At 38.1% G+C, this 19,068-nt stretch overlaps 1 protein-coding gene across 4 annotated transcripts in view; it reads right to left on the bottom strand.

Annotated features, from left to right (window-relative positions):
* Positions 1-19,068, bottom strand: part of ATP11A (ATPase phospholipid transporting 11A) — a 139,025-nt gene that overhangs the window by 114,371 nt on the left and 5,586 nt on the right. The window contains exon 2 of one of the 4 annotated variants that reach the window (XM_026055417.1): positions 13,906-13,972. The exons of the other annotated variants lie outside the window; for them this stretch is intronic. Coding sequence (XP_025911202.1) covers positions 13,906-13,908 — 3 coding nt within the window. The 5' untranslated portion in view covers positions 13,909-13,972. The remainder of the gene's footprint in view (positions 1-13,905; positions 13,973-19,068) is intronic. 4 annotated transcript variants of the gene reach the window in all.

Here is a 19,068-nt window from a genome sequence, read left to right as displayed (position 1 = left end):
TAATAAAGACAGATTACAGTATGCTCATTTTCTTGTCAGAGCTACATGGCCAGTGTTTCTAGAAGGACTAAGAAAATAAGTTATCATTTAGCTTGCTTTAGGGATGATTTTTTTCAAAGGCCCCCAAACTCTTGGGTTTTATTTTATTTTTTTAAAGAACCAATAGGAGTAGTTTGCTACTGATGCTAAGTAAGCTGTTGTTAAAAAGATTTAGTTAAAAATCATGATTAAAAGGGCTCTCTTTTCTCAGTCTTTGAAATAATACGATAGCTTTTCAAAGCTGCTGTTATAGTCACCTCCCTGCAACAGTGAGAAAAAAAAACAACAACAAAAAAAAACACACTATAAATGACACCTGGAAGGGACTTTTCAGACAAAAGCAGTCTCAGAATGAAGATCAACTTTGCTAATGTTAACTTATCTCCTTAAATAGCATCTCACTTAATTGTGGTACATAAGTTCTCAGTGTGGATGCAACATTCCCTTCAGAAGGCGCAATAAATCCAATTACTTGCAATTAAATTTTAAAATAAATTTTATGGCTAGTTTTAGAGAGTCACGTGTATAAAATAACTGAAGCTGAAGTTCAGTGAGCTATGATGAAAATCCATGAATATGAAATTCCAGGTATGACTGTTTTCATTACTTGTTTGTTTATAGGAATAGCCTCATAATTTAAGACAAACAGATGTGTAGCAGGACTCTGAAGTACATATAACACATTAATAGTATACAGTTGAGGAAGCTTCTCTAGTCTTGGATTGTGAGTCAATGCTTGAGAAACAACAAAACACCATGATCTCCATTCGGAAAGCATATTTCCATTTATTTTAAAAACATAATTGTATGAATTTAAGAAGTGTTTATTCACAGCCCAATACAGTTTTATTAAGCACTGCTTTTTATGACAGTTTAAACAAAAAGTGTATTACAAGCTGACTGCAGCCCAAACTCTGATAGTTTGCGTATGTGGTGGCTATTTGGATTGTATTTCCCCTTCTTTGTTCATGTTCAAATACTTATTTGAAAGCTCCAGAAACACATGAGATTAGAAGTTTTCATACATTGATCTATTACAATAAGTGATTAAAATACCACATTATTTTTATTTTCAAATGCTGTGATCCAAAAGTAGATCCTAAGCCTGAGCAGTATACTTCACCTCCCCTTTTAAAAAAATAAGCAAGTGGTAAAGAGAAAAAATGAAATTACTTGCAGCTGATCCAAAGCTCAGCTCAAAACACAGGTAAGAATCATTTTAAAACATGAGGGGCACAGATGCATCTGTTTTCTCTTAAGCCTGTATTTTGAAAAGAAATTATCAGCACTAATCTGAATTTTAAAAGTTTCCTGTAATGAATATTTACTAGCTTCCCTTAAGGAAATTATGGATGCAGCAGAACATCATGTCCCTTGAGTTGGAAATACAATCAAACTTTGCTCCTCTGTTCCCTCTCTCTTTTTTCTTTTTTCTTTCCCCTCCACATACTATTAGCAGGGCCATTATTCAGGTGATATTTAAGACAAAGTATGCAGAAGCTAAAAGCGGGGTGTTCCCTATTAATTCCATTTCCTCCTTCTGTGAGGGCATAAAAATTAAGGAGAGATTTTCAACATCTAAAGTTTACAGGTTATTTAAGGACAGGTTAAGTTGGAAGACAAGCTACAGTTAGATTTTGTAACTTAACTAACTGTTCAGTTTTGAACTGAATGCATAGAGATGCTCACAGGTCAGTTTTTTCAGTAGTGGCCCAGAAGACTGGATAAAGAATAAGGGCACCTTTTCCCCCTGAAGCAGAGTCAAACTCATACAATAGTAGTGCATCACCAGCTCTCTTAGAAGCAAGGATGCTTTACAGGCAATCTCGCTCCTGGAGAACATATACAGTGAAAAAGACCATTCCACAAGACATTAGAAAGCCGTGACGATAACAGAGAGCATGAAGTTATTTATTTGCAATGTATAAGAGCGGCATACAGGATGCATTACAACATAAAAGCTTCTAATATGCAAACACAAGGAGTAGAGATTGTATTATATGCACATCCTGAAGCATGTCTACCCTAAAGAAAGAAGGTGTTTTTTTTCAAATACATAGAAGTACAGTAATGTTTACATGCTTCACTACTCATCTCAATACAATGTTGTGGGGATTTATCCTTTAACATTAAAACATTTTTTGAAGACTGCAATGCTGTCTTCAGTTTGTTTACTGGGCAGTTTGTGCCAAAAAAATCTGAACAAATTATCCGTACACATTCAAACAGCTTCACCACACTTGAGTCAATTTATCTTTTCCCAAATGATGTGTGCTACAGTACCACATTCAGAAGATACAAAAAAGAAGGAAATATGAAATTCTGATTTTTAAAAATACTCCACATTTCTTTAAGCAGGCAACACACCTTTCTCCTCCATTTATTTACATCTTCACTGCATTAATATCAGACCAAGAGTCATGTTACTCTAGGCATCAATGTTATAGATGCAGCACTGAAGGAAATACTCGTTACTATCTAAGCAGCTTTTACTGATACCTCTGTAGTGTTAAAAACAAAAACCACCCCACAAAAATAAAACACTGATGTTACCACTGTGTACCACAGCAACATTGCTAATCAAGAGAACAAAACATGTTTTACAGTGCGCTCATCAGGGAGGCACCTTTCAATCATACTCTGCTGCAATAGCTGTCCTCAGGGACTTCTGCAGAAACTACCAGAACAACAACACTTGCTTCTCATCTACTTGGTCATTTGTGCTTCTTAATCCACAATATCATTCAGATTCCTCAGGATCAGGAAGACTTCTCTTCATGCAGGGAACAAAGTACCCTTCAATACAAACACCCAGTTCCATAGGTTGTTTAACGGGGTACAAGCAGTCTTTTGGGATTAGTAAATTCACATTTAAACTTGATCATTAACACATAACAAATCTATCATTCTTCTAGTTTAGGCATCTGTCTAAATGGCCAAAGCATGAAATTAAAGTCCCAGTCTACAACATCTGTCCTCACATGCATCTAATAAGTGAATGTTTTAAGTCACTAAAACTTCCACTCTCCCTCCCTCTCCTCCATACCAAATTGCTCTTCTTCACTTGCCTGTCACTTTTCAATGAAATTTGTTTTTATTAATATCAGAACTGGGTAAGTGTATGACCCTTAGCCATATTAGACCACCTTAAGCATGGAAAGAGTTATTATAGGAAAACATAAATGCTTGTATACATCTGCAATGAACCAGAATATCCAAGAGTCTTATGGACTTCCACAAGAAGTTTGCTCAGAGGAAAACTTGTTTCTAGCTTATCTTTCAATGGAAAACATAGCTCGCTGATTTTTAATCAGTTTAGAGAGCCTACTTACACAACCCTGTCTTTAGGGCATTGATTTTTAATCAGAAAGCTATCAAAACCTAGCAATTTTCCCCTCTCATTTTACTCTCTCCTAATTTCAAGAAGTAGAGCAAGAATAGTACTTAAAGATATTATTTTACAGAGTTTCTCTCACTTACATCAGTCTCCTTACAAAAAGGAAAGGCTCCACAAAAAAAATAGGGAGACATTCTGTCACATTTTGAAGTTACTATGTTTGTTTATATTCAGAGGAAAACTGCTGGAATTCATCTTTGGCTCAGTCTCATGAAACAATTACACACTTCTTTCCCTAAAGCCAGTCCCGTTTTAGTACTTCAAAGAATCACAAATATATACTCAAGGTTAACACTTACACCTTGGCAAAGGGAGTGCAGACCCCCTTAAAGCTGAACCTGGATCAATTCTGCTGATGGCTTACCAAGCGGTATATGGGCTTTGAAGAAGGCTCTGTATAGGAAGGTTCCTGCATAAAATAAAGGTCTTTCCTCCAACTTGCAGGAAATAATGATACTTCCTACAAAGAGCAAGCCAAGAGCAGAGCACGCTAAAGTGTTTCCAGAGAAGATCCGAAAACACAGACAGCAAAGGACAGCAAAGAACTGCAAACATTTGCTTGTAAAAGGCTCTTGAGCATGAAACCCAGAAGAGAAAGAAACAGATTTCCCAGAAGCTCAGAGACAGTGTTAGGAAAACCCATTCAACCAGGTACAAAGTTGAAACTGGCTGAGTGTTTGTTAAGCCTTTTGCTTTTTCTGCAGAAGAGACAGGAGGTATCATAAGACCCCCACCCTCCCACACACACTACTTGGCATAAAGCCAAATCATTTGAGAAGCACAAGAACCAGTGCATTCAAATAAGGGAGACAGGAAGGGCTGTAAAACTCAAATAAGAAATATGGAGACTTGGAAACAGAGTGATGCATCTTGGTTTTAGTCACATTTTATTTCCTCCTCTGGACAACTAAATCTTTAGTATCTAGAATACAGTCTTCCACAAAAGAGTGGTTATGTTTTTTTCCCTAAAAGAGACAGCTTAAAATAAATGGTCAAATAAATCTATTCTGTAAGATGTCTTCTAATAAACAAAAAAAAAAAAAAAACCCACACCACACAACCTACCAAGTCCTGTAGCTTTTTCCAGGCCAAGCAATAGCAGTTGTGCACATGTTAATATTGTGCCTCTCATTAAGGATATAGCATACAACAGTAACTGTTAGAAAGTTAACTAGTAGGCTCTATTTTGGTCACCTCAAGAGAAATCAATAGCTGGCAGAAACATTGCACACCACTGGCAAAGACTGTTTTAACGCTTCTTCCACTGAGGGATTATCACCACAAAAGAGAATAGTTCGATGTCATCATATTCCTTGCATCTAATAACATCCACTACTTAAACACACGTTCTACAGCAGATTACTGTTAATTTTTAAAGCTAACCATACAAGAAATACATAAATATCTGAATACTATGAAATGTTACAATTTCAAGTTTCATTGATTAAGACAGGGGTGATACAGTACAAGGTAAGGAAAAAAAAGTCTTTGCCGTGAAGTTTTTTTTAATCTTCCTGTCTTACCCAAAATAGAACAATATCAGGCTCTCAAAACAACACAGAAAAACTATTAGCACTTTCTGAGGTGGTATTACTTCTTTTAAGAGCAATATAATGTTTGCATTCAGAACTACTTTTTTGAAAGCTCACTTGCACAGGAGTGGAAAACAGACAGCCAGACATATGTACGTGCTCTAATGGCTTCAGGCTGAGTTTATTTTAGAGGAAAGCAAAAAGAAGACAGTACCAATTCCCACTGAGATGCAATATAATGCAGGAAGTTAATTTTTAAAGGACACCCATGAAAGTTAACCTCCATGGGATATCTCTGTCTCTCTTCCTTTTCCAAAAAGGGGATTTGTAGAATTTATGTGAAAGCTGCTGGACACGTTCATGTATTTTTAAAGAGCAATAATGTGCTTTCACTCAAGATACACTCTAACATTAAAAAGAAATTATAGTCTTGTTTCAAATATAACAAGCAAGAATAGAAATCACAGAGTTAAGGCATGAAAGAAAGTGTGTTCAAGGTTCTTAGTTAAATAAGGACTGTACCTGATAGGAATAATGCCTTCCCCTCAACCCTTCCTCTCAGGATAATCTTGATCATCCCCCCTTTTAATGCTATAAGCACTATAGTGGCTTCTCACCAGACCAGGACTGCACTTAAAAGCCTGCAGTGAGTTGGATACAGGACATCTCAGTACATGTCTCCCACCCCAAGCAGAGACTCGGTTTTGCAATATAGACTTGTTATACCCGAAGAGAGCACTGTGGGACAGGAAAACAGAACCCCCTAAGAGAAGGGCCATGCTGGCAGGAAGCACATTGTCAGCAGACAGCCACCTCCCCAGTGGCTGGCCCTTTCCTGTGAGAAGCAGATAATCTCCTACCTTCTCACAAAGTCTTCATATTTCTCCCCAGATTTAGCACCGATTTTTTGTTTATTTATTTTTCATTCCATACAACAGAACCGGAACAGTAACAGTGAGGAATGGGAAAGGGGCTGAGTAAACAGCATCTCAGGCAATGAAGCATCCAGCAGCTTCCACTTGAAGCTACTGTGTCTCAGAACAAAGCGCTGAGGACACTATGCTTCCATCACACCTTTGGTCCCCTTTACTTTATACACCTCACTCATTTCTATCATTCCCTCCCTAGCCCCAATCAGTCTGCATACTTTCCTCCTCCTTATGCAAATGCAAAAGAGGAGAGTGCTTTACCCCTGTTCAGCTATATGCTCAAACATCAACCATCCTTGCTTTATGCATTTTCCGTTTCCATTTAAATTTTGGACTAAAAGTTACCAATAACCCTTTTGCACATCTTTAAACATGAGTAAATCACAAGGGAAATCCATGTTTGCAGGAGACACTGCATGTCTGATACTGAATCAGACACCAATGTCTGATAGTGGGTGGCTCACACCACCTTCAAAAAAAAGACAGTTCTATTGTTAGGACTTTCAAACAATTCACACCTTCCAGACAAAGGATTACAAAGCAAGTTCTCCTAAAACTGAGTCGGCTAAAGCACAGAGTAATGAGACAAATTTCTGATATCCAACTTGTACTAGAGCTACCGTCTTGGATGAGGACATATCACCCTCAACTAGTCATAAAAATGGGATCACTTAGATTTTTATTATGCTTAAAACTCATCTACACCATTTATGTTTTAACTAAACCGAGCACATTACTCCTGCCATCTATGTACCATAAACCAAACAAACCCAATCTTGTTATGTGCAGCATTTCATAAATAATTTAGGAAGACTATTTTGTTTCCTTTGGATCTAGACTTTAGTCTGTTGAGAACAAGAAATCTTTACTACTCATTAAATATTTAGTATATGGCTGTTCTGGCATCTTCACAAGAAACGCTGCATTTAAGTTATGCATTAGAAATAAATAAAAAACCCTACACTTAAAACATTTAAAAGCTGCTGACAAGTGGACTACAGCCGGGAGATGCAAACAAAGCTGATGTCCTGGAAGGAATCTTCAGTGAAAGTCAGGCTATGAAGCAGCCACACAAGAGGCATATAATTACAGCTTAACCTCTTGCTTTGAGGTCAATATGTGCCAAGTAGCTTTCCATTAAATGGCCCATTTATCACCACCTAAATTTAATTAAGGGAAAAAAACAATTTTTTCAAGTGAAGCAACAATGCAATCAACTGTCTCACTCAAACAGCTTGCCATCAGTGTATGTTATAAACCTAGGAAAACTCGTAAGTATTTACCAATGTTCTGTATCCAATAGAAGCATGTCCCTCTGCTGGGAGCATATACCTTCAGAGAGGCAAACCTAAGTGTGTAACACCCACATGATAACCCATAAGATCGTACTGGATGTAGAGGCCTTAAAATAAAGCATCATCTTCAGCCTCCCACCCCATTGCAGAAGGGACACTACAACATTAAGTTAAATATATCATTTTAGATTGTTTCAAGATTTTACACAGTTATCCTGTCCGTAGTAGTATAACTATATTTCAAAGCAACAGGCACGTATCACAATGAGCAGATTTATCAATCCCATTGCAACTTTTGGAGTTCAAAGCACAACAGTTGACTCCAGGCAACAGAGCTAGAACTTGTGCTGCAGCAATAACCACCGCACACACCGGTTTCTGGCAGAAGTCAGCACACAGTTATACAGCAATTTTTCCAATCAAGTCTTCAAATAAAACTCCAAAGGTACATGTTTTTTGCCTGTTCTGCTTGCACTCTCTACAAAACTATTAGAAGACATTATAGTGCCCATTACAATGCTACAATCTCCTCTGCAAATCATGTGCCTGTGATAATGAACTTCTGGATTTTTATATTTTGTTTGAAATGAAGCACTGGCTACCAGTGCCTCACAAAAACACCCCCACCTAAGCATCAGGCCAGTAAAGAAAACTCTTCCAAAACAGACCTGGATCAGACCAACATAATACTGATTGGGAATGTTTTGGGATGGTCATCCCAGGCACAAAGCTTGCATTCTAGCGAGTAGGCCAGGTCAAAGTTTCAAGGCTTTATATCTCAGTACTTCCTCAAGACAACAAGGTACCTATTCTAAAAGATATCTTCTGTTTTCTGACAGAACTAGCATCCTTCCTAGGCAACAAGGAACCATGCTGGCCTACACATTAATGTATTTGAAAAGTGGAAATTCAGACTGGCAGAAGAGGATTGAAAGCTGATGAAGAGCACAGAAGTGATTAGTTTTCATTCTGTACAGTGGGGAAAGTCCCCCACTGCTCTCAAGAGAAATGGATTGCAGAATAGTCAATCAGACAGAAACCCACTATATCAGGAACTACACTTCCTTGCATAGCCTGCCAAGACAGCTGCACTGTTTTCTGTACTAATGACTTGGGGAGGTACTAAAATAAAGTTTTGGCACTGATGTCTACCAATAGAAGGGACTCTTATCATTACTGGAGATGGCTATGATTGTGTTTTGCTGTTTAGTATAAGAGTGTCATGCATAAATAATATATTTAGTAACTCAGTATGGCATAATCCTTTCAATGATATGCTCCAGCTCAGTTTGAGGGAGATAACAGCAATAGCACATTTTACTGGTTATAGTTTTCCAAGGGCCAAAGGCAGTTGGTTCCTCAAAGGAAGTAAGGGTCAGTTTATCCTGCCCTGGATACGGCCCACCACACAGAAACAGCTGATCTATATCAGCTGAGGATCAGATGACCTAGACTGATTTCAGACTTTGGGAAATGGAGCAAGGCAATCTCCCTGTAAGGCTAGGGGAAATCATAGAAGAGCTGAAGTTGGAAGGGACCCCTGGAGATCATCTGGTCCAACCTCCCTGCTCAAGCAGGGTCAGCTAGAGCAGGCTGCCCAGGACCATGTCCAGTTAGGTTTTGAGTATTTCCAAGACAGAGACTTCACAGCCTCTCAGGGCCCTCTGTTCCAGTGTTCAACCACCCTCAGAACAAAGACACTTTCTGAGGTTCAGATGGAATTTCCTGTGTTTCGGTTTGTGCCTGTTGCCAAACTCCATCAGTAGCAGGCTTAATTTGCCCACATAGCGGCCAGGTTCTATAAAGGAGTTCTAGCAAGCTTCAATTGACTGACCACATAAGCAGAGAACAGGGAAGTATTTATAGCTTGTTCTCCCTCAGCCACCAGCTCAGAAACCGCAGAAAGACACAACACATGACTTAAAGCACATGATAAAGTGTTTGACCTTCTCTCTGCCAAGAACTCCCTCTATTCTGTGGAATATTCTTTCACCTTCTTTCTCTCCTTGCTATTTTAAAAACAGTGATAGAAATCCATTGCATTAACATTCCCCAAAACTCCTGTAAGATGACAAATCAGGTATACTGAGATCAAGGGGACTTTCATATATCACTTCCAGTCTCAGATTATCTTCAGTCTTCTATTTGATTTAAAGCCCCAGAACTTCTCCAGAATGTTTAGTCAGACTCCTAACCCAGAGGAGTCTTTCAGAAACTTACAGTCCATTAGTGTGATCCAATATTTATTCATTCCCATGAAAATAAATCTGTTAACACAGACATCCAGAGTCATGCTACTGTTTTCTACCTTCTTGCCTTCATTCCTACACTCCCCAAACCAAAACACACACAGGTTTAAAACCCAACTGCAGTTCCAGAAAAAACTCTCAGAGCACGTTCGTGCCTAGTCAATGTTCTACAGTGACACAACTGTCATGAAAGCTGAGACTGGTGAGCCTAAGTCCCAATGGCACAAGAATTTTCACACCATTTGTTACTAATTAAAGTCTAGTAGCTTTTCATTTCCAGCCTCTCAGGTCACACTTATATATCAGCAATTTGCAAATTAAGTTTTTTATGCAAAAACTATAGGCACATAACCTCTTTTGACTCCAGCAGAAGAGCTCCCCAATCCCAGCTGCCTCCCCGCTCAGTTAGGCAGTGCCACCCCATTCCCAAAGATTAGTGCTTCCTCAGGTATGCTAGTTGAACTAATGAACATGTATCAGTCATCTTAAATCACACAGTAGTTTGATAAATCCATGCTTTTGACAGAAAAGGGTTTAGGAACAATTATATGTGCAATTAAAGGCAGCAGGGAGTGACAAAATGAACAAATACACCAAGCAGTGTAATTACTGCTCAGTTTCATAACTGATGGAGTCTGTAGGTTATCACTTTAAGATGTCATGCAGCTTTACTCACAGAGCCTGTTTTTAAAACAGGATGTTTTATTACCACCTGGGCAGAAAAGAAAACCAAGATGGCTGCAAAAGAGGCAAGAGAGCATTTTCCTCTTTAAGTTAGCATTAGGCAGAAGTCAGTTCTTATCTTCAAATTATAGAAGAATGTAGGTTGGAAAGAACCTCTCCAGACTACTCTGGAAACACTTCACCCTCTTTTTAACTCCATAAAAATTGATTAGATAGCTTGGTGAAAGCCAGGGGACAGAGCACTTGTAATGCTGTCAAACTATCTGAAAATCAGTAAACCAGTTTTTATACTGGAGAATCTGAAACAACTGTGTACATGTGTAATTCAGAATACATGTCAGCAGCTGCTGAATACTGCAGCCAAATAGTTTCAAAGCTGTGAGTCATAAATAGTCATAAGCAGAAGAGTAATATAAAATTGCTAAACTATCTACTGAGAAGCCAATATAGATTCTTTAAAAAAATAAACCCTACTCAAACAGGATTTTTTAATATTCAGTTTGGAAAAAAAACCTAAGAATTGCAATCACAATCTGAGAAATAAGATGACAAAATATCTTACTCTAGGGTGCCAATCTACATACAGTGAACTATCAGTATCCTGCATAGGTTAAACATGCTTTTAATTGCTGAATTTAATAAGCAAAAGGCATTGAAAAAGAAAAGAATGCAGCTGATGGGGGGGGTGGGGTGTTTTAATAAGAATATTTTATGAGAACTGAGCATCTGAAGAAAATAGTGGGAAGCATGGAGATTATAGGGATTGTTTTTTTTCCATTAACACTGAGAAGGGGATATTTGTTTGATTCATGGAAAGCATGGACTGTGTCTCCCCCTTACACTTGTATATACAGATGACCTGTTCCTGCATACCACCTAAACACAACCTACTGGACAAAAAGGTGGCTGATCTGATTGAGTGTTGACAATAGTTCTGCTTCAGGCAGGCTAGATGGGTGACTTTTAGAGGTACCTCCTAACCAACATTTCTATGATTCTATACACTGTGTTGCTGTTCTCAATCATTAAAAGAGCCTAGAACAACTCATTCAATCAATGATACAGATACTGGCTATATTCCACTTAGAGGGATGTTACCACTTACAGCTTATGAAATCCTGCATATGTTATTCTGTGCTTGTTTATTCCCCCCTAAATTTTGAAATGAGTGTAAATAATTATTTTCAAGATAAAATAAGGAAATACTAAACAGGCTTATTGAAAGACACCATGTACATCTTGTATCAGTACAGAGACAATCTTGATTTTGAAGCATCAGGCCCTGGCCTTGACACTAAAGCAAAAGCTTTCCTTGCTTGTCTCCCACAGTTGATTATAAGAGGGTTAAAGATGCTGTAGACTTTCACAGTTTTAACAGAAGATTCCAGTGCTGGCTAGTATCCCCTTTTCAATAAAACATGTTCTAATATACACGTGGGAGGAAATGCAAAGCATATAATGGCTGTTCCACTTTCCCTAAAGTCATGATACTTTAACTGCACTTAGCTTCAGGAAGGTCAAACAATATATGACTCAATATACGACAAGTACTACAACAGAACACACATCATAAGGTTAGTTTGGGGAGGGAGGGCTGGGGTTATTCCCTGGTTTGTTGATTATATATAAAAAGAAATCCACAAAACCAAAAGACACCCATGTTCCTTCTAGTATGTAGTCCCCAAACTCTTCTCCTCATTCCATAAATGTTACAATCGCATAAATAACCAGAAGACTTGTTTCCCTTCCACTTCCCAATTACTCCCTTCTGATGCTACCTACAAAGCAAGTCAGAACTTCATAGGTGCTAGCAACTTGCCAAATCAGTCGTGACTTATAGGTGATCTCCTTGGGAAGTCACTACATCCCAGTCAGAAGCACTATCTAAAACTCCAGAACTTGGCAGCAGTTGACAACACTGGTTCCCTCACACTGAAACTTGTCACTACTTTACCCATTTCAGCTTCAAACACAGAGTACCAGTTACCTTTTTAGGAAGACACCCTCATATACTCATTGCTCAATGGGCTGTCACACAAAGGTAAGTAAAACAGAAGCTACCATCAACAAGCCAACAGCACGTTCAAAATGTAATGGAAAAGAAAGAGCGAGTCTATCTCTACTACCAAAGCTTCTTTTGACAACCCTTCATCAAAAATTACAAAAGCTATAGGCAGGCTCATATAGCTGCACAACAGCTCTGTTTTGGTCTTCTTTTCTATGTACCATGAGAAACTGAAGAGAAGCCCAGACCACAACTTCAATCAGCTTATGGAAGAAGTGACATGATGTGGCTGCCTGCAGCCAGAAGCAATGCCACAGCCATTCCTTTCCACTCCTGTGCTTAATCAAACTGCCTGGTATCAGGCAGGAAGTTTCCTGTGCTCTAGTCTAGGGGCTGTAAAGATCATATTTCTGCTTCTCCCCTGTGCATCTCCAAGATACAGACGTGTATTTGAATGTGAAGAGTTCAGCGGCACTTTCCCCTGTCATAACATTCTTCAAAGATCAATACAGAAGCCACATACCAAGCAGCTGCTGATCCACAGCAATAGAGACATTATAAGCAGAAATAAGTGGTCTGACACAGGGGTGGAGGGGAGAAGACAAGCAGAAAAGTCAGTTCTACAGTCTCTTACTAGCCTAAAGGATTGGAAGTATTTGCAATTGTCTCACTATGACTCAACTTCAGCCATGACTCAACCAAACTTTGTCTAGCTTTTGTCATCATTTTTAACAGGCAAAAATGCAACAGCTTGTGCAAAAGCATTATTATTTTCAGTTTAAAACGCCTTCAAATGCATTACATGCAGGAAAATGGCAAGGGATACTGATATTTTAGTTCTACATGCCCAGCATAAGTCCAGCCTCAAGTGATTATACAATATGTGCGGACCTACAAGCACTTTGAGCAAGTTTCAGGTGATACCACGAGTACAGTAAGTGGAAATGTTCAAGGTAGCCTTTTCACTCCTTATAAAGGAAATGGGGGGCTGGAACCTTCCTTCAAAACAAACCTTCCAAGTTTAAGAGCTCCTGGGCTGAAAGAGACAGAAGATGTAAAACTGCATTCCAGATTACCCTTTATAAAGCTACGTTTATACTTGCCTGTGTTCACTGCACACTGCTTCACAATAACATCTGAAGCTTTCCTTTTATTTCTATGTAATTAGAGCCATTAAGTATGAAAGTTTAGCCTCCTCATGTTAGACAAAAACCAACAGCGTCAAGAAGTCCACATACTCATCCATCACATGAAAGTGAGCAAGCAGTTAAGGACTGAGGATGGAGCTTTTTCGTTTTCCCTTTATTTCTCCACTCCAACTACCAATACACAGGAGTGTCCTGCCAAACTAAGCCACCTGACAATTAAATAGTAAACTGTCAGTTAACACCATTTAAGAGACTAACTATACTTCATCATTGACAACTAAAGTTATGATCCCTGTAGCTTTTTTCACCTTAAAATGTAAAAGAAAAGAATTTAGTAGTTCCTTGTAAAGGCAGGGAATATGTGCTCAGACAACTACATGGTTCTGGCTTACTTTAACACACACCCCCCTCACTCCCGCCACAGTACTGAAGGTCAGACATGTATTTCTTTAGTGGCAATATCTGTTGTACAAGAGACATTTCCGCATAGAACTTAAAATCAAACAGACAGAGTAGGTTTGTTAAGCTATTCAAAGCTGATTCTGCTGGTCAGGAGCAGAGTTTGGAGGGGGGGAAAAAAAAAAAAAAAAAAAAACCCACACACCCACATTTTAAGCCCATACTCACCATTCATGCAATTCCACTGATGAATCAAAGAGAGAAACAGAGTTGGCTAGAAGGGGTTGCAACTATTCTGTGACAAAGGAAACACCAATGAATAGCATTGCAGTACATTCCATGTTTACAGAGAAAATGCTGAAAGTTAAACTGATGAAAAGCACTAATATTAAGTAACCTAGATTTGCTTATAATAAAAGGAATCTTTTGACCAAAGCAAAATGCCAAGTCTGAACTTATTTACATTACATTTCTGCTAATATCAGCATAAAAATTAATTATTCTTTTAGTTATGATTTAGTCAATAAACTGCTTTGAGCCTAACTTTGCAGTATCCTCTCATATATATATTTCACATAATGAAAGAGTGTTGTTTCTAGGCAGGCACATTTTTATAAGTAGGATTAAATGGCAGCTTGGTTTATAAAAGCTTTTATGGCACTGTTTCATTTTAAATAATGTCTTCTGTCTGAAAAGAGATAACAGAAGTAACAGAATAAGTAGTACATCAACTCTTCCAACAACCCGTTTCCTCCACATTTGCCATATTCTCCCCAAAACACAACCAATGATTTTCTTATCAGTTGAGCTTGATTCAGGGTCCATCCATGTAACTCAAGTCATAACTATAGCCCAAAAGTTACCAGGACTAAAACAGCATCTGAAGATATACGTGTGCACAGGCACAGTGTCAAGCTAAAGCCATATGCAAACAATTACATGGGATGTATTTTAAGAGGAGGCCACAACTTTCCTTAAAATTAGCATTCCCTGAATGAGTAGAGTGTTGGGCTTTAGGGACCAAAAGCTATTTATTCCAGTGTGGGCCAAAGGACCCACTCCAAATGACCTCACGAATAAGATGAAATAAATTGACTGAAGCTTTTTCTGGACCACCCTTTTTCAGGTAGTATTATCATCCAAAAATAAGATTAGATTGGACCCTCTAGACTATTGTTCTGTAAGAAACAAAACTAAAGAAAATACAATTATTGGCAACCAGTTTGTAATTGTTAGTATTAGAGTTGTGACCACAAGAGTGATTTCTCAGAGGCAAGTGTCATTCAAATATCATCTTGGTTGCTTTGCAACATACTAGTCACACTTCATGAAAACAAATCAGCTGTATCATTTACCTAAACTATCCTTTCCTGTAACCAAACTTTTTCAAAATACAAAAAACTTCATATTAATTGCTATTCTATGTCTTTTGTACATTTCCTACAATCCTATAGGTTTTGCTAACACTAGAATTTGCATGTTTTTTATTCTGTAATGACCTCCTGCCAAGTATAGAGATTTAATATTAGTTATTAAATGCTACTTCTGATTCAAACTCACCTCAAGAGAGGTCATTTATGTTTATTATGTGCAGCATATAAATAGCTATACAAGCAGAGATAATGGATACCAGCGTTTGTATTTAAGTATAATAATCGCTCGTACAAACAATTCATTAATAGCTCTTTGAAAAGATGAAGGGCTACATAAAATGCTAAGCATGTTATCTGACTTGCATTAGCAACATGCAGTTCAAGAAATCCATTTCAGTTCATCTACATGTCCACTTCACGATGTAAATTAGAAGTATTAGAGACAAAAAGGTACTGGCTGAACAGTTCAGTTCCTCCCTTCCTCCCTGCAATTCATCCACAGAATTCATTCCAAATAAGTACTTCCTACACACAATTTCTTTTTCTGCATATAACCTCTATTTTGATTATTAGCATTAGTTTTGCAAAACTTTATTTATGCTTTAGTAGATGTGCATTTCAGAGAATGTCATGACATTCTACCTTAGTAATGATGTAAAGAAAGAACCTAATTGTCCTTAATCCTCCATTTAAAATAGGTTAGACTAAATCCTCTTTTGATTGAACTAAAGAGATTAGTTAGTGCCACCAGGAAACAGAAATGCTCCTTTTGCCCCCTCCTCCCTCTTTGTATCTAGACAAGTTTAATCATTAATGAAGGAAACAAATTAACTAGTCTCACATTTCAAAAAGGGAAAATTAGTCTACAGGGAATAGCAAAATTCACGTAAAAGTGTTTCTGTGAAATCTGATTATATTCACTCCCAACGCTCAAGTTTCACGTTTGTAGCAACTACCATAATAAAAATAAGAACAAACATCACAGAAAATAGTCACACAGTATACTTCAGTAACTAGACCAAGGAACAGCTTAGATGAAGCTTTTATTACCAATACACACCTGGATCCCTGGCAAATCTTGGCATAATTCTTGACATCGCTGAGTAAGTTATGCACAATTTCAGAGACTGCATGTGCACACGTGTGAGTGAATGTGTGTGCATGTATGCGGATGGAGGAGCAGAAAATTGGGGGCAGGAGAAGGAACACAGAATAACATTAAGTGGCCAAGAAGAAAACCAAAGACACAGCTCTTGTATTCCTATCTTCACCTGCTTTTCTTCCTCCGATATCTGATTACCTCAAAGCCTTAACCTACCCTTACAACTTCTCTTCATGGAAGAGATCTCATCTCTGTTAGAAGGCAAGAAGCACAGGGAAATTAATTTCCAAATACTGAGGAATACTTAGGTGCCTGACAATGAAGAATCCGGGCTCAAGTTATCAACTCATGATCTTCTATGAATTCTGTGACAAAATACTGGATTAAACAGATTTTCTTGGTTCCAGACAAACTCCCTAACCCCTGGCTCATCTCATCCTTTTGCTAGAAAAATCCAAGTTAGGCTGCCAGCTTCTTCCTAGGAGTGCATTTTTAATACAGTATCACAAATAATTTTAATTTTCCAAATGTTGACTATCAAAGTTAACTTAAAAAAAACTTCAAGATGATTCAGAGCATATTTGTATCTCACACTTTTCAGAGTCATTACGGGGTGAAAAGAGGGGGAGAAAAACTGGCGTCTGTTTGATACACAGAAAGGATCCTTGGTTTGACTTGTCTACCTGCAGTTGTTGCCATGGCAATTACAGCAAAGGAGATAATAGTATTCCAGTGTCATTCTGCCTCACAGTTCTGGATGAGCTTCGATTGAAGTGTCCCTTGACAATTATACAAATAGAAATACTATGTTATCCTGTGTAATGGTAAACCAATGGAATAAGAAGCATTACTCCAAAAAATGTAATTTGACTAAGAGACTTAAATGAGGAGATTCAAGCTATTTTGTAAACACAAAAAACCCCCACACAACACATAGCAATGTCAAATCCAGTTGCATAACAGGTGCTAAAACATCTGCTCAGCACATGACATGGAAGAGGCATCTTGCTGTCAGTCAGGTTGTAAATATTAAGCAAAAAAAACCCAGCTTTCTAGTCATATTTAAACCTAGTTAGATTATAGAAGTCTGTTATCCCTATCTTGACAGCACAAACAGGAGTTAGTCATGGTACTTATTTGTGGAACCTTTTAGTATTACTGTGGTACCTTTACCTAGTAACTGGGCTGACAAATAAATGTGTTCCAGCTTTAAAAAGCAGACTTGTATTAAAAGAAAACCACATTTCACCTTGTCATTTTTCATTTCAATTACTATTGTATGGCAGGGACAAAAATGAACGAGAAGTAGTGAGCAGGGATTTTAAGCTATAGATGTGCTACTTCATACTTTGTCCTCTTCCATTCCCAAAAAAGATTATGAAAAAGCTTCTTGCCTTCAGTACTGATGTACTGTGGTGCTCTAGAAAAGCCTAAGTACAGAACTATAATGAAAAAAAGCACGCTGTCAACAGACAAAAATGACTGTGCAGTTCTTGTCTCAAAGACAAAAAAAGATCAAGACAAGAATATTTGATGCTAAAAATGGCAAGGTTAAAAGTTCCTGATCTATTTTAAGTCACTGAAAAATTTCTACAATTTAGAGCCTCCAGAAGAAGCGTTTTCTATCATCCAAGTGTGTCTGACAAGTGTAGATGAGCAATATTGTGTAGTCAATAGCAACTAGCTTGTAATATGTGCTCTGGTTTCCTGTAAGTGTACTCATTTTGCATACACACTGTCCCATTTTCACGTGTTTATTCTCAAATGAAAAGGAAGTCACATCTTCCGTGTATAAGTTAACTAACTGATACTCAAACTGGGGCGGGGAGGGGAGGGGGAGGTGAACAAAGTCCACACAATTCTCCATACTTCTTGTCCCTCTGCTTTCTGTCAGATTTTTTGGAGGTCTGGGGTGTTTTTGAGCCTCTGACCAGACCAAAACATCTGCAGATAACATCGCAGGACTAGAATGAAGACAAAGAGTCATTACTGATATGCAAGAGTTAGATCTGCAGGACTGCCAAATCCTTTCAGCCGGAAACACTTGATGTTCACTAGAATTAATTTCTGAGAGAACTAAAACTCTCAAACTTTGCCTCTTTAAAACACAGGCTGAAAAGATTATGAAGGACAGCACTCAAACATAATCACTCCACACAGAATCACTCCCAAGGGAAACAGTTAGTAGAGTAACAAACCAATGATTTGGGGGAAAACAGGAAGGCAAGAGCTACACATGCTCTTAAATGCATTCTGCCACACCTTCTGCATGCAGAGGGTGAGGCTATGGACTGGAATCCACCACAAAAGAAAACAGCAAGATTTGTTTTCCTGAAATCAGAGGTGGTTCATTCTGACACACTGACTTCCACAAAAGATACTAAAAACAGACTACATACCTGGGACAGACAGAAACACTTAAGAAATGCAAGATACTAATCAGTGTCCTGTAGGCACATGCATAGCCCCTACTGAGGATAACTTTTGTACAGTTAGGACAGTCTGTGGATAAAAGGTCAGGATATAAACACATTTAAAAGGCATTTAAACAGCTTAAAATTATGTTAACGAAGTATAATCCTGAAAGAAAAAAGTAACCTTTTTGACTTACTGTAAGTGATAGCTAGGAAGTAAGTGGTGTTTAAAAAGACACCCTGACGAAGAAACATCTAAACAGCACTAGTTTGACATCAGTAAGCAAGGGTGCAGGAAAAGCTGAATACCATAAGGAAAAGCAGAAACCGGAATGGAAAAGGATATCCTCATCCGTATTATATTTACACTTTTATTATTTATATATTTATATCTGTGCTACAGAGCAAACAATCTCAAAGCAGCCTGGCTTAGCAAATAACCTGAAAGAGCACAGGCTTTTTCAGGAAAGGAAGGCAAGGAAAGAAGGAGAATTCGGGGGGG

The sequence above is a fragment of the Apteryx rowi genome, unplaced genomic scaffold (assembly GCF_003343035.1).
Source record: "Apteryx rowi isolate R43461 unplaced genomic scaffold, aptRow1 scaffold_123, whole genome shotgun sequence".
Lineage (NCBI taxonomy): Eukaryota > Metazoa > Chordata > Aves > Apterygiformes > Apterygidae > Apteryx > Apteryx rowi.
This window is presented reverse-complemented; position numbering and strand designations above follow the sequence as displayed.